Consider the following 22,863-nt stretch of genomic DNA (forward strand, 5'->3'; position numbering starts at 1 on the left):
AGCCTGCCCCCCCACCCCTCTTTTGAGAGCAGGGAGCAAGACAGCTTCCAGCGGGTTTTCATTCCTAAATATGTTATCATGCAGACATTATCAGCTTTTTTCTAATTGGCTTAGCACTGTGCTAATTATCAGAGCTAGCCAGCGATTGGTTTCGCCAGGCACAGAGGAAGCTGATAGCAGCTCCTCACAAAAAAATCACTTCTGTGGCTGACTTTTTTCCCTCTTCACCACAAATCAATTATTGCAAAACCAGCACACCAAACTTTATCCTCTGTAACATCATGAAGAGATCAATAAAACATAAATGGTGATCATCTAGATGAAATTACTGGTTGAATCCTGATTGTCAGTTCACACCATGATCCGGTGTGCAGCAAAAGCAGCTATTTTTGACTTCTTAGAACAGATACTATGCTATGTATAGCAGAAAAACATGCTTCCCTCTACTTTTTGTGATAAGTGGCTAGTTTGTATATGCAAATAAGGAACCACCAGGCAAACAAACATTTGTTCTCAGTTTCCTGCAGTAATTGCTTTAAGAAGTTTCTCTTTTCTTCCACGTTCCACTTTGCCCCTCTTTCTTCTCTCATGTAGTATCTCCCTGATGCACCTGTAAGACAGTTTGAACATATCAACAGCTACTATGTCTTGGTATGTGCTGATACCCCAAATCTCAGGACCACTTCTGCATTGCTCCCTGTGTGACCCTAGCTTTTATAATCATGCATACCTGAAACTTTCAAAAAGTTGTACTTCTTAAATCGGAAAATAAAACTACCATTTATTGAATGGTAATTCAGTAATCACAGCCCTGCATAGTAATTGTTGGATAATAGTATATTACTGGGAAAGGTTTGGTCAAATGTTGATTATATGGTAGTGAGGTTTTATTGTATTATATAGTTAGGTTTTTTTATTCCATTTTTTTTCCTCCCAGTCCAATTGCAATTGGCATGCAACAAAGTTGGAACATGTTAGATGTAGGAGGGTAATGGCATAAGTGTTTCAGGGGACATAGAAGTACAATTGTAGCTATGTAATGTTTAACTAAGACAAGCAATTGTAAGAATATAATCTCAGCAGTTATAGTGGTAATTAACAAATGCATGTTTTAACAAGCCTGTGATATGTTCTTTTTTTGTTTGATTTCCAAAGGAGCTGGGAATAGTAAGTCATCAAAATCTACAGCAGTGCCTCCAGGACCTCCAATGTATTTGGATCTGGTGTACATTCCCAACCATAGCAATAGAAAGAATGTTGATGTTGAGTTTTTCAAGAGGGTGCGGTCATCCTACTATGTGGTGAGCGGGAATGATTCTGCAGCTGAGGAGCCAAGCAGGGCTGTTCTGGACTCCCTGCTGGAGGGCAAGGCTCAGTGGGACAGTAATATGCAGGTAGGCTCTTCACTAGTATTTCTACCTGGAAATGTAATTTTCTCTGGAAAGCAACTACAGGAAGCCAGAGTGCCTCTGGAGTGAGCAGCAGCTGCTGGAGACTGGAGTTCCCAGCTTGGATGCCTTCTTTCACAAGTGATGTGAGAGGACACCCAAGTGAGGAACAGAGCTGCACCATGCTCAAATGCTTCTCCATTTCTGACCCTTCTGACGTGTCTCTGGAGAATAAAACAGTTGGGAACTGGTTTAAAGGGCCATTTGTCTTTTTGATCTTGTTGCTATACCATATATGATCCAAGTTTAGAAACCTTGCAGGTTTTAAGTAGGAAAGAAAAGTGAGTGTTTAATGGTTTATACCATCAACGTGTACACATGGAAACTTCATGTGCCTTTCCAACATGATAAATAAGTAAACAAAATATTTGGCCATAATCTGAAGAGCTATCAGTGCAGACTATAGACTGCTGCTTCTCTGGAAAGTTGCACTTCAGTACCTTAGAGAACCAAGGTTTCGTTTTGATAAACTGCTTCTTCTCAGTCATTTTATGTTATCTACATATTTATTTATTTTCTTTTATCCGATCCACTCTTTCCAAAAGAGAATCATAATTGTTGGCTAGGACTTCTTAAAAAGACATTTTTCTTATCAGTTGCTTCTGTTGTCCATTCCTCAGGAATTCTCTTTTGTGTTGCAGGTGACCTTAATCCCAACCCATGACTCGGAAGTGATGAGAGAATGGTACCAAGACACCCATGAGAAACAGCAGGATCTCAACATTATGGTTTTGGCAAGCAGCAGCACTGTTGTTATGCAAGATGAATCTTTTCCCGCATGCAAGATTGAACTGTAAGAACCAAACCATGCACTGCAAGATTAATTTTTGTCCAGAAATCCTTCAGTTTGAAAACACCTTTTCTAAAAGTTTAACCCATCTATTTCAGCTGCTGAACTGTATACCTGCAAAATGCTATATCCTATCACAGTGATGCAAGTCACAAAGATTTTTTAGTCTTTGCTCATTGCTAAGGGAAATAACAGCATTCCCATAATAGGGTCAAAATTACTGTGAAAATACAGATCCAGTTTCATCTTCACTGAATGTTTGAAAACCATGTACTAGCAACTCCAAGTGACTTATGCCAGGTAGGGGCATTTGACCTCTAAAGAATTACAAAGAGAGAAAAAGAGAGAAAAGTGTAGGAGGTGAAAGTAATAAATAATTAGATCTCCAGTAATCTCATGGCAACAGCTGTATCGCTTACTGTAGTTTATGCACTCACATGAAAAGGAGGTTTGAAATGTGTATAAATCTGAGCTATTGCAAAGGAGGTCCTTACTTTACAGAATTAAGTTAGCTGCAAAATAAGAAGAATGTGGCTAGGAAGTGTCATATAACCTAAATGCTCATTAGCAGCTTTCCACTTTAATTTGAACCCTGCATACTGACATCCCATAACAATCATAGGCCAAATATGCATGTAGTCTGAACCTCATTGTGAATTCTAAAACCTTTACTTCAACATGCAAAATTGTTGATCTAAGGCATGCTCCCAGCAAAAATCCACTCACTCCAGTCAGAACTGACTAGTACACATGCCTAAACACCCATGTCCACTGTCAATTAACTAAAAATACCAAAGCAGTTGGGAGTACATACAGTAGACAATTTGCCTTAGAAAGTGACTTGAATGTACAAAGAAACTTGATGCACTTTTTTTTTAATGTTGACACAGCAAATTTGTAAAACATCTGTGTAGGATCATAGTTGAACCAGTAAAGAAGTGTGAGTGTGCATGAAGTGTATACTAGAAACCTATCTGACTGATCAAACAGCTTGGTGCTATGAAGTACATATGTTAGTTTGGCGAACAATTCATTGATGCACCAGGACAGCTCAACAAGGCAAGATGAGCATTTTGTTTTGAAAGCTTCTTTTGTACTGTGGAAGCAAGATTGAAGTGGTCTTCACTATTGGAGTTGCAAAACTTGGTAAAATATTCAGGATTATGAAGAAGATTATCTGTGAGTCTGTACAGTATTCAATCTTCCTCTGTCTTACCTTATTTGTTTAATTTAAAAGCATATATGGGTAAAAACATACAGAAAACTTTTTTGAAGTGCTGCATGAACTTTTAATAGGTTTTTAACAAAAGTTTTCATTTAAAGGAAAATTCAAAGAAATTTTTTTCAGGCCAAGGCAATTTTTTTAGTAGTCTTGCAAGATAAATTAATGTTGTTTAAAGTTCTAGTGAGAATGGATATTGAGGTAAGATTTGTTGAAAATAGTCACTGCCTTTTTGGAAGCAGGGAGGAAGGAGGTCCCTGGTGGAAAAATTAACCTATTGATGATGACAGAAAATGGGATTTGAAATGCTGATTGACTAATATTTACAAGAGTGTAATCTATATGTTCAATGCCCCCAAGATCTTGAAAAAAGATAGAATAAATGATAAGCTAAGTCCCTTTCCTCCTTCTGTCTCTTCCTTTCTCCCTTCCCTTCCTTCTTTAGACTGCTTGCAGCAGAACAGCATGTAGAACAGTTATGTAATTTAAGACAGTTTGAACTTTTTAGTCTCAGAAGTTATCCCAATTAAAAAGTCTTGTTACACTGTAGAATGTTTGCAAATCTGAATTTATAGAAGGTGTAAAGGCCTCCAAAATGAAAATATGTGCTGATCTGTATGATTCACCATTATGGCTGGTATTAAGCTTCACAATGTAGTGAACTATGACCTCATTTTATTTTCTTTACTTAAAATTTGTTTTAATTTTACATTGTTAGGATATTTTTGTTTAATAGGTATGTGTTTACACTCCTAATTTTTATGAGGGTTTTTTTAGTATTGCTTTAGGGCCCTTTATATGTGGGTTCCTGAGGCCTATTTAAAGCTGTGAATTACTGTTTGTCCATTGTTGAGGTTTTTGATTTATTTTTAATGGCTTCTTCATTTTAGGTATCTCTAACAATGCTGTTTTATTTATTGCTATACCTTTTAAGTTGTGAAGAACTTCACTCAAAATGACTATGGCAGAAAAAGCAGATGAAAATGTATTGTGAAAACAAGCATGTTGGCTGGGGTCATTCACTTAAAATGGCTTTTGTAATACATAGTCTTCCAAGTTATAGGCAAAATGTTTGGAAGAATAATTGTGTTGCCGTTGAGTTAGGAACGGCTGAAGGAAAGCAACATTGACTTTATGCTCAGGAGGCATAAAGCAAGCTTTATTAGGAACTTCACATATTTTGTAGGCAGGATCGTTCACCCAGAACCTGATTGGTTCTTAACAACACCCCTCACACCATTGGTTAATTAGGAACAACACCTTCTTTCCATAAACATCACGTACAAGTATTCCACATGTTCACAAACACCAGGTGCAGAGACTAAGATAAGAATTATTTTAAATCTTTTCTCTGAGTGTTCTCACAGCTTTCCCCAGGATGATGCCTGGGAAAGCTATCTGTTTCTAAACTGTCACATCCACATAATTGTACAATTTTTACAATTCTGCTTTGTCTACATTCTTATACAGGTCAGATTTCAAACTTTTTAAGTGGGTGGGAACTGTTTTTCTGATAATATCTGAAATGGTTTGTACCTCTCCTTTGGTAGAAAATCTAAGTACAGCAATGGTCCTGAGTCTAATCTCACTTATGCCACTTATTCTTGTGAATCAAGAGCAATTTCACTACAATCAGGGAAGTTACAGTCATTAGGTCCTACTGTAAATAAAATAAGAATCAAGCCTTAAATCTCTCCAAGTAAGTTTGTGATGGGTCAAGCATTTATTTTACTTTAAAAATAATAATTAAGCAGTTACAGCTGTTCTTAAAATATTTATTTATGTTTTTCTTTTACAATAATAATAAAAACCCAGTCTTACTATTCTGAGGTATTGTAATGCCTATTCCATCCATTCCCTTTTAAATGTTAATCATGCCTGGGTGTAACACAGCAATGAACTCCATTAGCTGCTCTTGCCTTTATGTCTTTCCTGCCTGTGGAACTAATCTAACTGTACTAATGACTACACAATTAGTTTAGAAACAGAAAAATGTTGCATGTACATTAATGATGAGTACTGTTGATCAGCATAGATTTCTAGAAGCATGGTTTCTTATTGATTAATTATAAAGATTCAATAGGACACACCTTTTAAATGATGGTATTACCCATAACAGAATCCCCAGTCATGATCTTCATGCTATTACTATACTGCTTCATAAAATTCAATGAAGAATTATTTTAGAGGTTACACCCCACTCCTGAACGTAGACAGGGCCTCTCTTTCATGCCTTTTCAAAGTCCTGTGGTGGGCCTGACTTCGTTGATGTCTAATTTTCATGCCATCTTTCATAAAATTAATTTTTTATTTTTTTTATTATCTTGCATACTCTGGTGAGTGGAGCTAACTGCATATATGAATTGGTTTTTTTAATTGTCTACAATAGGTTATGCATTTTAGGAGAGTTCTGGTACTCATTTACTAAGATTGAATCAATTTTTTAATTTGAATTTTCAATCCATCCTACCACAAGAAAATCATCTCCAAAGAACACTTACTGTGCATATAGGATATTTCTGTCATATGCTTCTCTTTGTTCATCTGTTGCAAAAGGTTCTCGCTATGATGTTTTGAGAGAAATAGTAAGTTCGTTTAAAATTAAAAAAAAAATCTAATGTGAATTTACAAAAAAAATCTAAAAAGAAAAAGTAACTAGATAAAACAATGGCATAAAAATTCTGAAACAAAAAAAGGAGAAAAAACCCAGCTCTGCTCTAGAAAATCTAGGAGGTCCAGATGGCAGAGCTAAATCTGCAGGACTGGGGTGAAATCACAATTGTAAAAGAGGAAATCTGAAACATGCTTTCACGCATTTGCATGTAGTCATCATCTTCCAAACCATGGAAAGAAATAGTCTTGTTGCTGGCTGAGAAGCACCTCACATACCTCCTCTCTTGTTCTGAATGGTGTTTGTGTCAGTCTGCAGCTATGTATGACATTATGTCATAATTCTGCATCACTTCTATCCAGTCATATCTAATGTAGAAAATTAGTTTTCAGTGAAAGTAATATGCAATGCTTTTATTATATTTGTGTGCAATGTCCCCTCTTCCATTGAGCATATTTGATGTAAAAGAAAAAACACAGTTCCACAATAAAATAAAAAAGTAGTAAAGCAGTATTGACCTTTCTTGTTGTTGTGTATGTAAGTACTTATAAGTTTTCCCTTTCCTTCAGTCATGATTACCTACTATTTGGGCTTTTTCTCAAAAGTTCAATGACTATTTAAATGCTATATAAGCACTAATCTTTATTTAGAAACTGAAAAATAAATTCTAAAAATTAGTTTTATCTCTTGTGATGTAAAACATTACCATTTTAACATTACCAAACTCAATTTCTTATGCCTAGTGTTGTTCATCCTTTGCCTGTTTTGAGAAGTAGAATTCCTTAGAATTCCTGTGGAAAGTCAACACACTCTCACAGACATGCTTTGAGCCTCCTGCTGGGAGAGACAGAGATTTCATAAAAGCACAGCCTTGTAATAATCTGTGGGTGGGCAAAGCCTTTTGATATACTGGGGCAGGCAGCAGGCCCCCCTGCCCCTGCCTGCCCTTCACTAGGATGAACTGAGCCTGTGTCCCCATGTGTCTGCTACCAGGCATTGTTAGCAAGGTAATGAAATAAATCTACTCTTTGCATTTCAGCTGTGGTTTGGTGGTTGCCTTAGTTACCTGTATATGTCGATTCACACAGTGCACATTCAAGGGGCTCTATCAGAGATGACACCATATAAAACCACATCACTGAGGCAAGCAGCTCCCGTGCTGGCATGATCCACAACAGACTACTCTAATGCAGTCCACAGGGGAATTTCCTGAATCAGGGAAACTTGGGGGAGCCGAGACACCCACCAGGAGGCTGAGATAGCAGCTGATGGGACATGGGCACAGCCAGGAACAACCATAGTCCCATTCCCCCACCCTGCCCCCTATATGAAAGAAGCCCCTAGGGAGCATGGCTGTCAGGAAGGATGCTCTAGTTCTGCTGGATTGATCAGGGAGCAATGATATCCAGCTGGCAGAAGGCTATGTCCTCTCTAAACATCACCACATCCCTGGAAGCGTTCAAAGGTAGGCTGAATGGGGCTTTGAGCAACCTGATCTAGTGGAAGGTGTCCCAATCCCAGGGGATTGTCACTAGGTGATCTTTGGAGTTTCTTCCAACCCAAACCATCCTATGATTCTATGTGAAATCTTCCTACCCTGGTACAGCCTTTATATTATTTTCCATTATTGACTTTTCAGGTAGGCAGCAATGAAGTTGCAACAAGAAGTCTAAGGGCAACCAAGAGCGACCTCAGGCCTTGGGACTACTGGTTAAGGGATCAGGAGCACAAGAAGTGTTCTCCTCTATCCTTCCAATTGCAAGGAATGATGAGGTAAGAAACAGGAAGGGCCAGCAGATCAATAGCTGGCTCCAAGCCTGGTGTCACTGCCAGAATTTTGGGTTTTTTCATCATGGTCAGTCTGCACAACACTGAGTCTGCTGGATACACCTGTCTCAAAAGGAGAAAAGTATCTTTGTACAGGAGTTAGTAAGGGTCATTGAAAAAGCTTCAAACTAGATTTGAAGAGGGAAAGGGATAAAACCAGGCTTTCTAAAAATAAGACTGGGGACAGCACACCAATGTTTGAGGGACAGTGTGCCAGTGAGGTCCTTTGGTCTGCCAGTTCAGTGGAAGTAGGGGATGGAGATCCATATGGCAATGCACCAGTGCATGCAGCAATGGGGAACAAACAGGAAAAGCTGAAAGCTGTTGTGCTTCTGGAAAACTATGATAAAGTTATAATCATGGGATGACTCACACAACTGGAGTGTAGCAAAAGATGGCTATAAACTCTTCAGAAGGGACAAGCAAGGAAGGAGAGGCAGTGAGGTAGCCTGTATGTTAGGGAGTGTTTTGATTGTCTAGAGCTTACTGATGGTGATGTAAAGTGTTTATGGGTAAGAACCAGGGCGAAGGCTAAAAAAGCAGAAAGGGGGACGTGGAAGATCAGACAGCTACAGAAGCTGAGCTGGGTAGCACCACAGACCTCCTGGCCCTAGTACAGTGGAAGCTGTGGGAGAGATAAACTCAAGGCAAGAACAAGAAGTGAAGACACCACGTCTGACCACTCTGATGAGAGAGGATGTTGACAAGGACATCACTGGTGCAAGAAGATGCAACAGGGACTTGATAACCAAAAAGATTGTATTACTAAGGGAGCAGGGGCAAAGGCGTCTGAGTGGAAAATTTTGTGCGGAAGTTAGAGAACTATAAATTCTGCTAATCAGTGTAATAAAACTGGCTTTGCTTTGCTTGCACTGCATGGTCTGTTTCTTTCAATCACTGCATCCACCCAAGCAGGATGAAGACGCAGATGAAATATTCTATAAGCAGCTGGGGGTAGTCTTGTGATCACTGGCCCTTGTTCTCCTGGGGGACTTCAACTTACCAGAAGACTGCTGGAAACATGATGCAGCAGAAAGAAAACTGCCTAAGAGATTCCTGACACAGCTGGGGAGTGAGCCAGCTAGGGAAGGTGCCTCCCTGGACCTGCTGTTTGTGAACAGAGAAGGACTTGTGGGTGATATGGTTGTCAGAAGCTGTCTTGGGCACAGCAATTATGAAATTATAAAAGTTTTAAATTCTCAAAGAATTAGAGGATGGTTAGTAGAATTGCTACTTTGGACTTCTGAAGGGCAGACTTTGGCTTGTTCAGGGGCCTGGTTGACAGAGTCCCTTGGGAGACTGTCCTGAAGGACAAAGGAGTCCAGGTATGCTGGACAGTCTGCAAGAAGGAAATCTTAAAGGTGCAGGAGTCCCCAAGTGCTGAAATACGAGCTGATGGTAAAGAAGACCGGCCTGGCTGAACAGAGAGCTTTGGATGGAATGCAAGAAAAAGAGAGATTATGACCTTTGGAAGAAGGGGAAGGCAACTCAGGAGGACTTACAAGGATGTCATGAGGTTATGCAAGGAAAAAATTAGAAAGGTCAAAGCCCAGCTAGAATTAATTATCTACTGCTGTAAAAGACAATAAAAAAAGTTTATATAAATACATTCACAACAAATGGAGGGCTAAGGAGAATTGCCATGATTTATTGTATGCATGAGGAAGCATAGTGACAAAGGATGAATATTGCGAGATATTAGTTGTTTGGCTTAATAGGTAAAATTTAAATAAGTCACATGAAGTTATACTACTGTGTGATTTAGTATGCTGTTTGCTTAGCTTTACTTGCTTGGCATGAGTCGCTGGATTTGCTGAAGCCTTGGGCCCCAAGCTGTGAACTTTCACCTAGATAGGCTTTCAGCTGGAATAGAATTAATTTTCTAAGTAATTTTCCTAGTAGCTGTAATGTGCTGTGGTTTGGATTTAGAATGAGAATAATGTTGATAACACACAGATGTTGTAATTGTTTCTAAATAGTGCTCACTCAAAATCAAAGTCTTCTTAGTTTCCCATGCACTGCCAACTGAGCTAATAGACAAGAAGTACAAACCAGAAGATAGAGGTTACGGTCATCACCAGAAGCTGCAATGTGATAAGAACTGTTAATGGCCTGCTTGCACGGACACAGAGGAAACAGAGAAAGGATTCAATAAGGTGTTAGAAGACCCCAGACCAAAAATCACCATTGGACTTAGGGGCGTGTGCTAGGTGCATAAAGAGTGTGAAAAGAACAGGTGCATAGACTGTAAGGGTATAAATGCTTAGGGGTTTCTTTATTCTGGGTCCCTCTTTTGAGGCACCCAGCTTGAGCTACCAGATTTCAGGACTGATCTGTGCCAATAAACCTATCTAATAGAGATGAGAGCTTAGTGTCAAAAATGTCTTTGTCCTTGTCCTAGGGTGACGTTATGATGCTTGTATCCCCATTTGTGTGTTCTCTTTATGCTGAATATTATGTCCTGTGCCTTCAAGACTGGGTCTGAAGAGCGAATGGTTTGTTTTGGTTTTGTTATCAGCCTGCTCCCCCATGGCTGGTGGGGCACAGAGACAGAGCAGTACATAGTGCAGCTTTTGCTTTTTGCTTGGCTTTTTGCTTTGCTCTTGCTTCTGCTTTGCTCCTGCTTTTTGCTTCTGCTCATTAGTTAGCTTAGCTAAGAAGTCTGAATTTTTCCCTGGACTGTTTTTCCTTTCCCTTTTTTGGAACCACTCGAGCCTGCTCCGAACTGGGACCTGAGAAATACCAAAAGTTTGCACCTTGTGACCTGCAGCAGCTATCCCCAGTGCCAGAGGGACTGATAAGAGAGCGACCACTCCCAAGAGAGACTTTCTGAATCTGTCATCTTTTTCAGAGCAGTAAAAGAGTGTTGTCGTCCAGTATTGTTCATTTTGTGTGCTGGGGGGGTGTTTTGCCTGTTAAATAAACAGGTTCTTTCCACTTCTCTCCAAAGAATCCTTCCTGAACAGGTTGGGGAGAGGAGCCGTGTAGGTTTGCTTTCTGAAAAGACCCCCTTTTGGAGGTTTTCTCCCAAATTTGCCCTAAACCAGGACAGTCTTCAACAATGAGGAAAAGGCTGAGGTACTTAATCTATTTGTTACCTCAGTCTTTAATAGTAAGGTCAGTTGTTCTCAGGGTACTGTCATGGTTTGACACTGGCACAATGCCAGTGCCCCCATGAAGATACCTTCTCCCTGGTTTCTGCTGTGAGATGTGACCAGGAATAAGCAAAGCAGGCTCCTACTTAGGGAAGAAAGAAAACAAAACTTTATTAACTACACTACAACCACAGATAAAAAGGAACACACACACAGGGAAAATGAAAACCTTACAAATACATTTCCTCCTCCCCCCACCAAATTTCCAACACAATACATCTCTATTCCTCAAATCACCAACTCTTAGTCCAGCACCACTCTTCAAACAATCAATCTTCAGTTCATCAAGAGGAGAGGAGTCCTTCTTGTACCATGGGCTTCCCCTGGAAACACAGCTGAAGCCTCATGTGTTTCCGTGTCACTCGTGGCACTGCCCGGAGTACATCTGCCGTCGTGACCTCTTCCTTTCATGTCCAGTGCTCCCACCACTGAACACGGACCAGAGCTGCTTCTAGGGTTGTCTTTTTAAGGATGCTTTGTCCCGATCCAAAAAAGGCACAGTCTCTCCTTTGGGACACCTGTCCCCACAATCTCTCCTCTGGGACACCTGTCCCCCCCATATTTTTTCACCCCCTGGGGCTGAGGGGCACCAACACTGAACCCTTTTGGTTCTGAGGCATTGCCTCCCCCTAGAATGCAGTCTCTGTGTCACAAGGAACATGGTTCTGTCCATGGCTGTACAAAAAGAGTCCAGCAAAAGCCACTCCATCATCTCTTCCCACTAGGATTCTTCTCTATTCTTCTACTATCTCTCACTCGCCCAGACCTCTCTCACACTGGCCCATTTCCTTCCTCATCTTCCACTCTATCTTCTAGGAAAGGTCAATGATCTGTAAAGTTCTCATTCTCCGAAAAGGGGTTAAAAGCTCCTACAAGCGGCCGGCTGCACCCCCCCCTTCTTCTTCTCCATCCCAGCCGTGATGCCGGCACAGGCCCATGTTTATCAAGTTTCAAGGTTACAGTCCCAGGCAGCGGCTCTCTTTCTCTCTCTCTCTGTGTCTCTCAAGGGGGGGGGGGGGGGGGGGGGGGGGGGGGGGGGGGGCTGCCCGATGGCTCCCGGTGTCTCTCTCTCTCTCTCTTTCTCTCTTCCACCCTTCCATCCCCGGGGTCAGGCCTACCTCTCCCGGCCACATGGCTTTTCCCCTCCCCCTGCCCAGCCAGCAGCTGGGCCGGGGGAGAGACCCGAACTCTTTCCCGCCGGAAACCCAAGAGGACCCTCCCAGGGGAGAGCTCTGCTTTTAACCCCGTGTTCTCAGAGGCGTGTCCATGTCCCAATGGCCAGGTTAAATGCCAATATTAAAGTCTGAATATCCATTGGCCCAAAACACAGCATCCCAAAAAACACATTTCCTGTCAAACCACCACAGGTACCCAGCCCCCTGAGCTGGAAGACAGAGACGGGGAGCAGAATGAAGCCCCTATAACCCAAGTGTCGCAGACATCTTTTCACTAAAAATCCTTTCTTAGGATTTTTTCCCTTCTGAGGAGCTGAGGCCTCAGAAACAAAATGTAAACAATGGTTATCTGCTGCTGTCGAATGCATCAGGTGGATTTTTGATTGGCCCATCTTGGATGTTTATAATTAAGGGCCAATCAAGGCCGAGTTATCTCAGACAGAGTCCGAGAGAGCTTCCTTTTGTTATCATTCTTTTCTTTTCTATTTTTAGCTAGCCTTCTGAGGAAACCTTTCCTTCTATTCTTTTAGTATAGTTATAATGTAATATATATATATAATAAAATAATAAATCAAGCCTTCTGAACATGGAGTCAACATTCTCGTCTCTTGCCTCATCCAAGAACCCCTGTGAACACTGTCCCACCCAAGGGGAAATGGTAAGCGATCTGCTGTGCCATTTGGATGCACACAAGTCTTTGGAACCCAATGGGGTTCACTCAAGGGTACTGAAGGCGCTGGAGGAAGCACTCATCAAGCCACTTTCATTTATCAGCAGTCCTGGATAACCAGGGAGGTCACAGTTGACTGGAGATGAGGAAATGTGACACCCATCTCCAATTGCCAGAAGGAAGATCCAGGGAACTACAGGCCTGTCAAGGCCTGTCAGTGTGACCTTGATGCCAGGGAAGGTTATGAAACAGATCATCTTGAGTGCCGTCACACAGCATGTACAGGACAACCAGGGGATTAGGCCCAGTCAACATGGGTTTAGGAAAGGCAGGTTGTTTTTCCTGGAGAAAAGGAGGCTAAGGAGAGACCTTCTTGCTCTTTACAACTACCTGAAAGGAGGCTGTAGTGAGTTATAGGACAAGAGGAAATGGCCTCAAGTTGCACCAGGGGAGGTTTAGATTGGATATTAGGAAAGGTTTCTTCACAGAAAGAGTTTTAAAACATTGAAACAAGCTGCCCAGGGAAATGGTGAAGCCACTGTCCCTGGAAATGTTCAAAGAACATATAGATGTGGTGCTTAAAGACATGGTTTAGTGGTGGACTTGGCAGTGCTGGGTTAATGGTGGGACTTGATGATCTTAAAGGTCTTTCTTTTCCAACCTTAATGATTTTATGATTCTATGACTTGTCTTGCTGCTTCCAGAGGTCAAATAAAAGTTTCTTTCCTCAACACAGCTGCTGAAGAGAAGAAATTTTATTTCTACTAGTGTTGTTAATTAATAAATTCTATTTGCTTGTGTAGTATTTCAGATTGCATGGGGAAATGACCCTCTTGGGTCTACTTAAAATGAGGGATTGAATTTGTGGCATCCCACACCTAAAGGCTGTTTAATATTGATTTCTAATATTTTATGTTTGGGAGGAAATTGGATCTTTTCCTGGTTCCTAGGATGGGATTGAAAGAGGTGTCCATGGATCTCTTGAATAATAGCCATAGTGATACCTCATAGATCCAGCTCGTTCATAGAGTTATAGCTGTATTGTGTTTGCATGGCAAGGTTTTGGTAACAGGGAGTGATACCTTTTTCAACCTAGAAATGAAACAACGCACACTTTCGAGATAATATTACTGTAGGAGGTAATATAAAGGTGGATCTTTATTGGGGGCCTCCAGGGGCAGTTATGGAAAAATGTCCACAAAAGCCCACCCACACAGGGTGAATACAGTTTTTATAAGTTTAGCAAATTAGCATATTTGACAAGAATTCCCAATTAGAAGCACAGGTGTTGAGGCAATTCCCCCTTCTGGTTCAACCCTTTTCTGGAGCCCCCTCCCCCCCCCCCCCCTTGGTACTATCTGTACTTTGTTTATGGAAATGTGTCTTGAAAAGCTGTTTTCAACCTTGGTAGCCAAGGAGAACCAAGATGGGATAGGAGCTTTGTAATATGTTTTGTCTTTCTGCCTAGGGAAAGGGCATGGAAAATTGCTGGGAAAACTAGCTACAAATGCAATAATAAGCTACAGGGCTACAAATATATGTGTAAATAATACAGAGAATATATAAAAGAAAAAAGGGAAAAATCAATAGGCATCAGCAGGCTACAGGGGTGACTTCTGTGAGAAGCTGCAAGAAGCTTCTCCCATGCCTAACAGAGCCAATGCCAGCTGGCTCCAAGACAGATGTGCTGCAGGCCAAGGCTGGGCCAATCAGTGATGGTAGTAACACGTCTGTGATAACATACTGTCCTGGTTTAGGGCAAATTATGGAGGAAACCTCTGAATTGGGGTCCCTCTAGAGAACAGATTCTAGCGGCCCCTCCCCCACCTGGTTTGGGAAAAGATTTCCTTGGAGAAAAGTGGAAAAAAACTGTTTATTTAACGGGCAAAGCATTCACCATCCCAAAAAAATGAGCAATATTAAACAATAAAACTTCTTGCCACTCCAAAGAGATGACAAACTCAGAAAGTCCCCTTTGTGGGCTGTAGCTCAGCTCACTCAGTCTGTTATCAGTCTTATCAGTCCCTCTGGCGCTGGAAAATGCCACGGCCCAGGCAGGTTGAAACAGTTCCATGAAAAAGAAAAACCACAGTCCAGGGAACTTCTCTGCCTCAGCTAGCTAAAAACTAACTAAAAAGCAAAGGAGAGCTTTCTCTTGCCGTCTGTCCATGCTGCAGACAACACAGTCCAGGAGAAGGATGTGGGGGAGCGAGTGCAGTTTCTGATAACAAACTCTGCGCTTCTTCCCTCCCCACCTTTGCTCTCAGAACCAGTCTTAAAAGTGCAAAACTTATTTCTGGGCTAAACAGACGAATGGGGATACAATTCAGCATCATAAAGTCACCCCAGGACACCCGGGTAAGGGATGTAGTCAGGAAGCTGCCTGATTGGTATCAGCCCTCTGACTTTGTTGGAGGTTAGAATCTTTCCTTTTGTTTGTTGATAGGAAGCAATAACGACCGGGTATTTAAGAGAGACAAAAGAAGTGGCCAAGCTCAGGGGAGGAAGGCATCTGGCTGCACTTCTCTTATCTGAGGTATCTTTTGGAGGGCCAGAGATACCAGAGATTTGGGCTGGTAAAAGAAAGGGCTAGGGCATCTGTTAGCTGTCTCTCTCAGCTTCGGAGGAGGAGGACGGTGGGAGCTGCTGCTTGGGGGGGGGGAATTCGCTGCCGAAGACCAGCCCAGTCCTGCTTCTTCTGCCATGGGGTGAGCCTCTGCTTGTGAGAACCGCCACTGAACTGGGACCTTATAAACACCCTACCTCAGTAAAAAAAAGGACCCTTGCCATCTGTTCGGCTGCCTCAGGGGAAAATACCGGGGCCCTTCCCTCCTCCCGGAGGGTACGTATGTGTGCCGCAGCTGCTGCGGAGGAGCTGGCCTGCCCCTGCCCTTCCCCCGCCGTTCCTTTTGTTTCTCTACATTGTAGCTCTGCACCCCCTGCCTTGCTGGGACGCCCCGTGGCTCCTGCCTGTGTGACCCGTGGTTCCAGCTGCAGCTGCAGGGTTTCTTATACATTTCATCTACCACTCCCGGACTTTTGCTCCAAAGTTTCCTGCTACAGCTCCTTTTGCTATCCAGAGGGGGCACCGGGATCACCTGCCCCTGGGGGTTGGTAAAGGAAGCCCCTCCTCCATCCCTTCCTGCCGGCTGCATCCATCATTGTCCACATGGAGAAAGATGGCCAGACTCCCCACACAGCATCCCCTACAGCCGAGGGAAAGTCATCACACCTGCCCTGCCCAGCTGGAAGCCTGCCAGCGCCCCTACCTGCTGCAACCGTAACTACACAAAAGGGGAAATTGCTTGAAGAGCAGGATGAGATTGTTTATTGGGTTTTCTGTTCTTTGTTTGTTGTTGTTTATTGCCTTGTTAAAGAACTGTTATTCCTTTTCTCATATCTTTGCCTGAAAGACCCTTAATTTCAAAATTATAATAATTCAGAGGGAAAGGGGTCATATTCTCCGTTCCAAGGGAGGTTTCTGCCTTCCTTGGTGGACACCTGTCTTCCAAACCAAGACAGACTACTACCCTCTATTAGTATTCCAGGTGGGTAGGGATGAGACTGAAGGAAGAATTCCCAGGGTAATGAAAAGGGACTTCAGGGAACTGGGGCACTTGGCTAAAGGACTCGGTGTGCAGCTAGTTTTCTCCTTGATTCCTTCAGTATTAGGGGAAAATACTGAAAGGAATAGGAAAACTCAACTGATTATGACATGGCTAAGAGGCTAGTGCCATAGGTGGAATTTTGGGTTTTTCAACAATGGGGTGGCTTACACAGTAAGCCATGAGGCCTGCTCATGTTGGATGGGGTACACTGGACTAAGAGGGGAAACAGGCGTTATGGCCCAAGAATTAGGAAGGTTGATTGAGAGGTCTTTAAACTAGGTTCAAAGGGGGAAGGGAGCAAGACGAGGCTCACTAGAGATGAGCCATAGGGTGGCAGGCCTGTGATGGGGACAAAGCCATTAGCCTAGCTGAAGTGCATCTACACCAATGCACACAGTATGAGCAGCAAGCAAGAGGAGTTGGAAGCCATTGTTCAGCAGGAAAGTTATGATGCAATTGCTATCATGGAAATGTGATGGAATGACTCTCATGACTGGAGTGCTGCAATGGAAGGCTATTAAGCTCTTTAGATGAGACAGCTGAGAGGTGGCAGGGTAGCACTGTATGTTAGGGAGTGTTTTGATTATATTGAAATTGATGATGATGATGAAGATGGCAAGGTTGCGTGCCTATGGGTAAAGATTGGGGGAAGGTCAGCAGGGCAGACATCATGGTGGGAGTCCTTTATAGACCACCCAACCAGGACAAACAGGCTGATGAGGCATTCTACAAGCAGCTGACAGAAATCTCACCGTCGCTGGCCCTTGTACTTGTGGGCAACTTCAACTTGCTAAATGTCTGCTGGAAATTCAACACATCAGAGAGGAAGCAGTCTAGGAGGTTCCTGGAGTGTGTGGAAGAAAACTTCCTAGTATAACCGGCAAATGAACCTACCAGAGGAGGTCCTCTGCTAGACCTGTTGTTTGTAAACAGAGAAGGACTAGTTGGTGATGTAGTGGTTGGTGGCCATCTTGGGCATGGTGACCACAAAGTGTCAGCATTTTCAATACTGGGTGAAGTAAGGAAGGGCGCCAGCAGAACTTCCACCTTGGACTTTCAGTGGGCAGACTTTGGCATGTTTAGGACATTGATTGACAGGGCCCCTTGGGAGTCAGTCGTGAAGGTCAAAGGAGTCCAGGAACTCTGGATGTGCTTTAAAAAGGAATTGTTAAATATTCAGAAGCAAGCTGTCATCATGTGTAGAAAGACAAGTTGTCGGGGGAAAGGACTGGACTGGTTAAACAGAGAACTTAGACTAGAACTTAGGGAAAAAATGAGACTCTATCATGTATGGAAGGAGGGTCAGGTTGTCGCAGTGTGTGGGGACGGAGAAGTGACACGACATCAAGGTTTCATGCAGCAGAGAGACTTTATTCGTGTGCCCGGCTCTTTTTAGAGGCTATTCAAAAGACTCTGCATTTGACTCTGATTGGTCACAACCTAGCTCACTGACCAACAGCCACCTGCTTGTGCTCACACCAGGGACTGGCTCTTTGTAACCAACCCCCTCCTTCTCCTATGAGGCACACAATCCATTCCATGCTGTGATAAGTCCGCCTTTCTGTTTTAAAATATAAAACTTTTTAAACCCAATCTTTCTAGCTATTGGTGTGTTCTATCAGTTTACTATCATGTCTAGGAGCTATTAAAGTACAGTGTTACCAGGTGCACGCTGCAGGTTAATTACTTGAAACGTACAACTAATAACTTGAACATTACAAACAAATTAACTTAAAAACTATCAGAGGTAACATTAAAAGCTGTTAGGAGTAGTATTCATTGTTTTTAAAGTGTCCGATTTTTGAGGTCTAGGTGAAATCACAGGTGAGTTGTTATTCCAAAGGTTTCTAGCTGGTGCAGAGGGTTGTTGCCCATTGAATACTGGCATTTGTGGAAATATACCTGTGTTATTATGTTTGGTTGTGGTGAGTTGGTAAACTTGCTATTAATTTCAACAGGAGTTGGTATTGTGAAAAATGACCAGATAATACTGGCTTTTGCATTTATGTATTAGCCTATGCATGTTGTTAGTGATTATAAGTATTTAGAAATACTATCAATTATAACTCTTTTTAGCTGCATGTTAGTATAATATAATCTATCAGCTTAAGTATGCATTGTATTGCTCATAGAAATAGTAGTGTAATTAATATAATATCTATGTATCACTTATGGAAATAATAGTGTGATGAATGTACTGTGTTATAGACCTTAGCAAAACATAAGACGTGAAAAAGGCTTTTGTGTAACTAAAAACAGTGTAAGGCCATCCACTGACCAACCTGTCCAAGTGATAACCATGACACAAACCAGAGCACCGGAGGATGTCGCTATTGAGTAAGAAACGGCACAGACTCACAAGAAGGCTGGTTTGCACAGCAGCCACGTTAATACCGAAAAGCTCTCTTTTTATAGACTGTTCCGATACATTTCACCTGATCAGCTAATTAACAAAAACACCTTTCTTACAAACAATCTTTGAGAAAAACAGGAAAACAGAGAGTAGGAAAACACCACCTGGAAGTTGTTTATAATAACAAGCTATCATTGTTTCTCTACAACTTCCTAAAAGTCTCACAAGTTGGCCGTGAGAAACCTTATCTGGTTTTCTTGCTCTCTGACCAGGCTGTCACATCCACAGGAGGACAATTAGAGAATACCATGTTAAAATTAAGGAGGACATACTAAAATCTTATCAGAGGATGTGAAACAGCAGGATGGTGACACAAGAAGAAATAAAATATATAATATAAATATATAATATAACCTGACACCCAGGATGTCCTGCAGATAAGCTGGAGTGTGAAGAAGTCAGACAAAGGAGTTCCCAAAACATCAGAAAGGTCACAAGAATGTTTGAAAAATGCATGAAACACATGAATATGCATGTATCTCAGCGATGTAACAGTATAAAGATAGCATTGTCTGTATACCCCTGCCATGTGTTCTTTGGCTGTTGGCCAGGAGCACCCCAGCGCTGGAAATATTGTCCTTTTTTAATCCTATTACTATCATTATTAGAGTGGTTGGAAAGGCTGAGGAAGAGCCTCAGAACGTATTCCAGGACGGACCCTGAGTCCCCAATTGGGGCGGTCCTGTTGAAAACCCAGTTCGTGGCGAAATCATGGGAAGACATTAGAATGAAATTGGAAAAGATAGAGGGATGGCAAGACAGAGAGCTACAGGATTTGCTTCGGGACGCTCAGAAAGTGTACATGAGGAGAGATGAGGAAAGGCAGAAAATCCAGGCGAAAGTATTAGTAGCTACAGTAAGGGAAGCACAGAAGCAGGAGCAGGTCTGAGACTCGTCAAAGCCAGTGCTGCCGAAGAAACAGAACCCTTCCCAAGGTAAGGGCTCAAACAATCAGAAAAAGGACATTGAGTGCTATTACTGCAAGCAAAAGGGACACATTCGGAGGAATTGCCCAAAGAAAGACAACGACAAGAAAATGTTTCAGGAAGATTAGAGGCGTCAGGGGATTTTCAGTTTGGGGTCTGGGACATCTAAGGAGCCCTTGATAAAATTGAGACTAGGACCCCACAAGCAGGAAGTATTATTTTTAGTAGACTCTGGAGCCGAACGAACCACAGTGCAGCGATTACCACGAGGATGTTCTATAAGGGACGATACTATGATGGTAATCAGGGCAAAGGGGGAAACTTTTAGGGTCCCAATCATAAAAGATGTTGAAATAGAATCAGAAAACAAGTGTTGTATTGGAAATATGTTGTTGGTCGAGGAAGCAGAATACAATCTGCTGGGAAGGGATTTGATGGTGACACTAGAAATTAGCCTAGTGGTGCAGAATTCTCAGCTCATGGTGAAGTTGTATCAACTCACTGCCAAGGATGAGGAGAAAATAGACCCTAAGGTGTGGTACACCCAAGGGGAGGCTGGGAGGTTGGACATAGAGCCAATTCACATTGAAATTGACAGACCTGAAGACCCTATTAGGGTAAAACAATACCCCATTCCCATGGAAGGGAGGAGGGGGCTGAAACCAGTGATAGAGGAATTAGTGAAGAAAGGAATGTTGGAGCCGTGCATGTCCAGACAATACCCCAATTTTGGCGGTGCGAAAAACAGATGGGAGTTATAGGTTGGTACAGGACTTGAGGGCTGTGAATCAAAGGACTAAGACACTGTTCCCCACGGTTTCAAATCTTTACACTTTGTTAAATAATGTCTCTCCCGAGGACACATGGTACAGTGTGATTGATTTGAAAGACGCTTTCTGGACTTGTCCTTTAGCAAAGGACAGCAGAGATTATTTCGCATTTCAATGGGAAGACTCAGAAACCAACAGAAAGCAACAATTCAGGTGGACATCCTTGCCTCAGGGGTTCGTGGATTCCCCAAACCTATTTGGTCAAGCCCTTGAGCAAGTGCTGAGTCACTTTGTACCGGTGGAAGGAACAAAATTGTTACAATATGTGGATGATTTGTTGATTGCTGGTCCAAGGGAGGAGGATGTAAGGATGAGCACTATAGCGCTCTTGAATTTCTTGGGGGACAAAGGATTGAAAGTGTCTAAGTCAAAGCTTCAGTTCACAGAGCCCGAGGTCAGGTACTTGGGACACTGGTTAACCAAGGGAAAGAAGAAATTAGACCCTGAGAGGGTGGCGGGGATTATTTCCCTGCCTCCTCCATGGACAAAAAAGGAGGTGAGACAGTTATTGGGGTTTTTGAGATATTGCCGGCAACGGATTGAAGGATACAGTGAGAAGGTGAAATTTTTATATGAGAAACTCACAACTGACAAGAAAAAATGGTCGGAGAAAGACAAGGGTGAATTTAAGGAAGTAAAGGAAGCACTCGTGGCAGCACCAGTGCTGAGCCTCCCCGATGTGAAAAGGCCATTCCAGTTGTTTGTGGATGTCAGCAGTCACACTGCCCACGGCGTGCTAACGCAGGATTGGGCGGGGGCCAGGAAACTGGTAGGTTACTTGTTTAAGCTTCTGGACCCTGTAAGCAGGGGTTGGCCCACGTGCTTGCAAGCAATCGTAGCAGTGGCATTCTTGGTGGAGGAAGCCAAGAAAGTAACTTTCGGGGCCCCGTTGGTAGTATTCGCGCCGCATAATGTGCGGAGTGTACTACAGCAAAAGGCAGATAAATGGGTCACGGACACTAGGTTGCTGAAATATGAAGCCATTTTGATCCACTCGCCTGATTTGGAACTGCAAACAACAACAGCACAAAATCCAGCCCAATTATCATTCGGGGAGGTCTCAGAGAAATTCATACATAACTGCACGGAAGTGGTGGAGCTGCAGACCAAGATAAGACCAGATTTAGAGGAGGAGGAATTGGAAGAGGGAGAAAAATGGTTTGTGGATGGATCAAGCAGAGTGATTGAAGGGAAAAGGAAATCAGGATACGCAGTTGTGGACTGGAGGACAGGAGAAGTGATAGAAGCAGGTCCACTGAACGCGGGATGGTCGGCTCAGGCGTGCGAACTGTAGGCAGTCTTGAGAGCTTTGAAAAGGCTGAAAGGGAAGAAGGGGACAATTTTTACAGACTCCAAATATGCTTTTGGGGTGGTCCACACATTCGGGAAGATTTGGGAAGAGAGAGGGCTGATCAACACTCGAGGGCGGGGACTGATGCATGGAGAACTGATCAAGCAAATTTTGGAAGCGATACGGGAGCCAGAGGAAATTTCAGTAGTACATGTAAAGGGGCATCAGGCGGGAATGCAGTTTCAAATCCGGGGAAACAACCTGGCAGACAAAGAAGCCAAGAATGCAGCATTGATGATGGTAAGTACCTCGGAGGTCGAAGTGAACCGAGGCTCCAGAATGTCCTCCACAGCCCTCCCAAAAAGAAATTGAAGGGTACGAGAAAATTGGGGGAAAATTGGAGGAAGGTAAGTGGAAATTACCGGACAGGAGAGAGTTGGTATCAAAAGGTTATACCAGGAGAATTTTGAGGAGACTGCACCAGCAAACGCATTGGGGGCCTCAGGCCCTGGCAGAACAATTTCTAAAATTCTTTGGGTGCAGAGGGATTTATGAATTGGCCAAGCAGGAGGTACAAGGATGCCTGATCTGCCAGAAAGTTAACAGATCTAAGGCATGACAGGCAGTCCTGGAGAGTCGCCCCATCGCGTACCAACCTTTCGAAAGGATCCAAGTTGATTTTACCGAGCTGCCCAAGGTGGGAAGGTACAAATTCGTGCTAGTGATAGTAGATAAACTGACCCATTGGGTGGAAGCTCAAGAGCGACAGCTCAAACAGTGTCCAAAAGACTTTTGGAAGAAATTGTGCCCTGATATGGAGTGGTGAATTACATAGATTCGGACCAGGGAACTCATTTTGCCTCAAAGATTATTAAGCAGTTGGCAGTCTCTAGGCAT

General features: G+C 42.7%; 1 protein-coding gene across 2 annotated transcripts in view; it reads left to right on the top strand.

Moving 5' to 3' along the window:
* LOC118701532 (microtubule-associated protein 1B-like) overlaps positions 1–6,581 on the top strand; it is a 143,646-nt gene extending 137,065 nt beyond the window's left edge. For both annotated transcript variants that reach the window (XM_036406188.2, XM_036406189.2), the window contains 2 exons: positions 1,156–1,394; positions 2,090–6,581. In XM_036406188.2, the coding sequence (XP_036262081.1) occupies positions 1,156–1,394; positions 2,090–2,245 (395 nt within the window). In that variant the 3' untranslated portion in view covers positions 2,246–6,581. The remainder of the gene's footprint in view (positions 1–1,155; positions 1,395–2,089) is intronic.
* The last annotated feature ends 16,282 nt before the right edge of the window (positions 6,582–22,863 follow it).

This window comes from Molothrus ater, chromosome W (assembly GCF_012460135.2).
Source record: "Molothrus ater isolate BHLD 08-10-18 breed brown headed cowbird chromosome W, BPBGC_Mater_1.1, whole genome shotgun sequence".
Taxonomy (NCBI): domain Eukaryota; kingdom Metazoa; phylum Chordata; class Aves; order Passeriformes; family Icteridae; genus Molothrus; species Molothrus ater.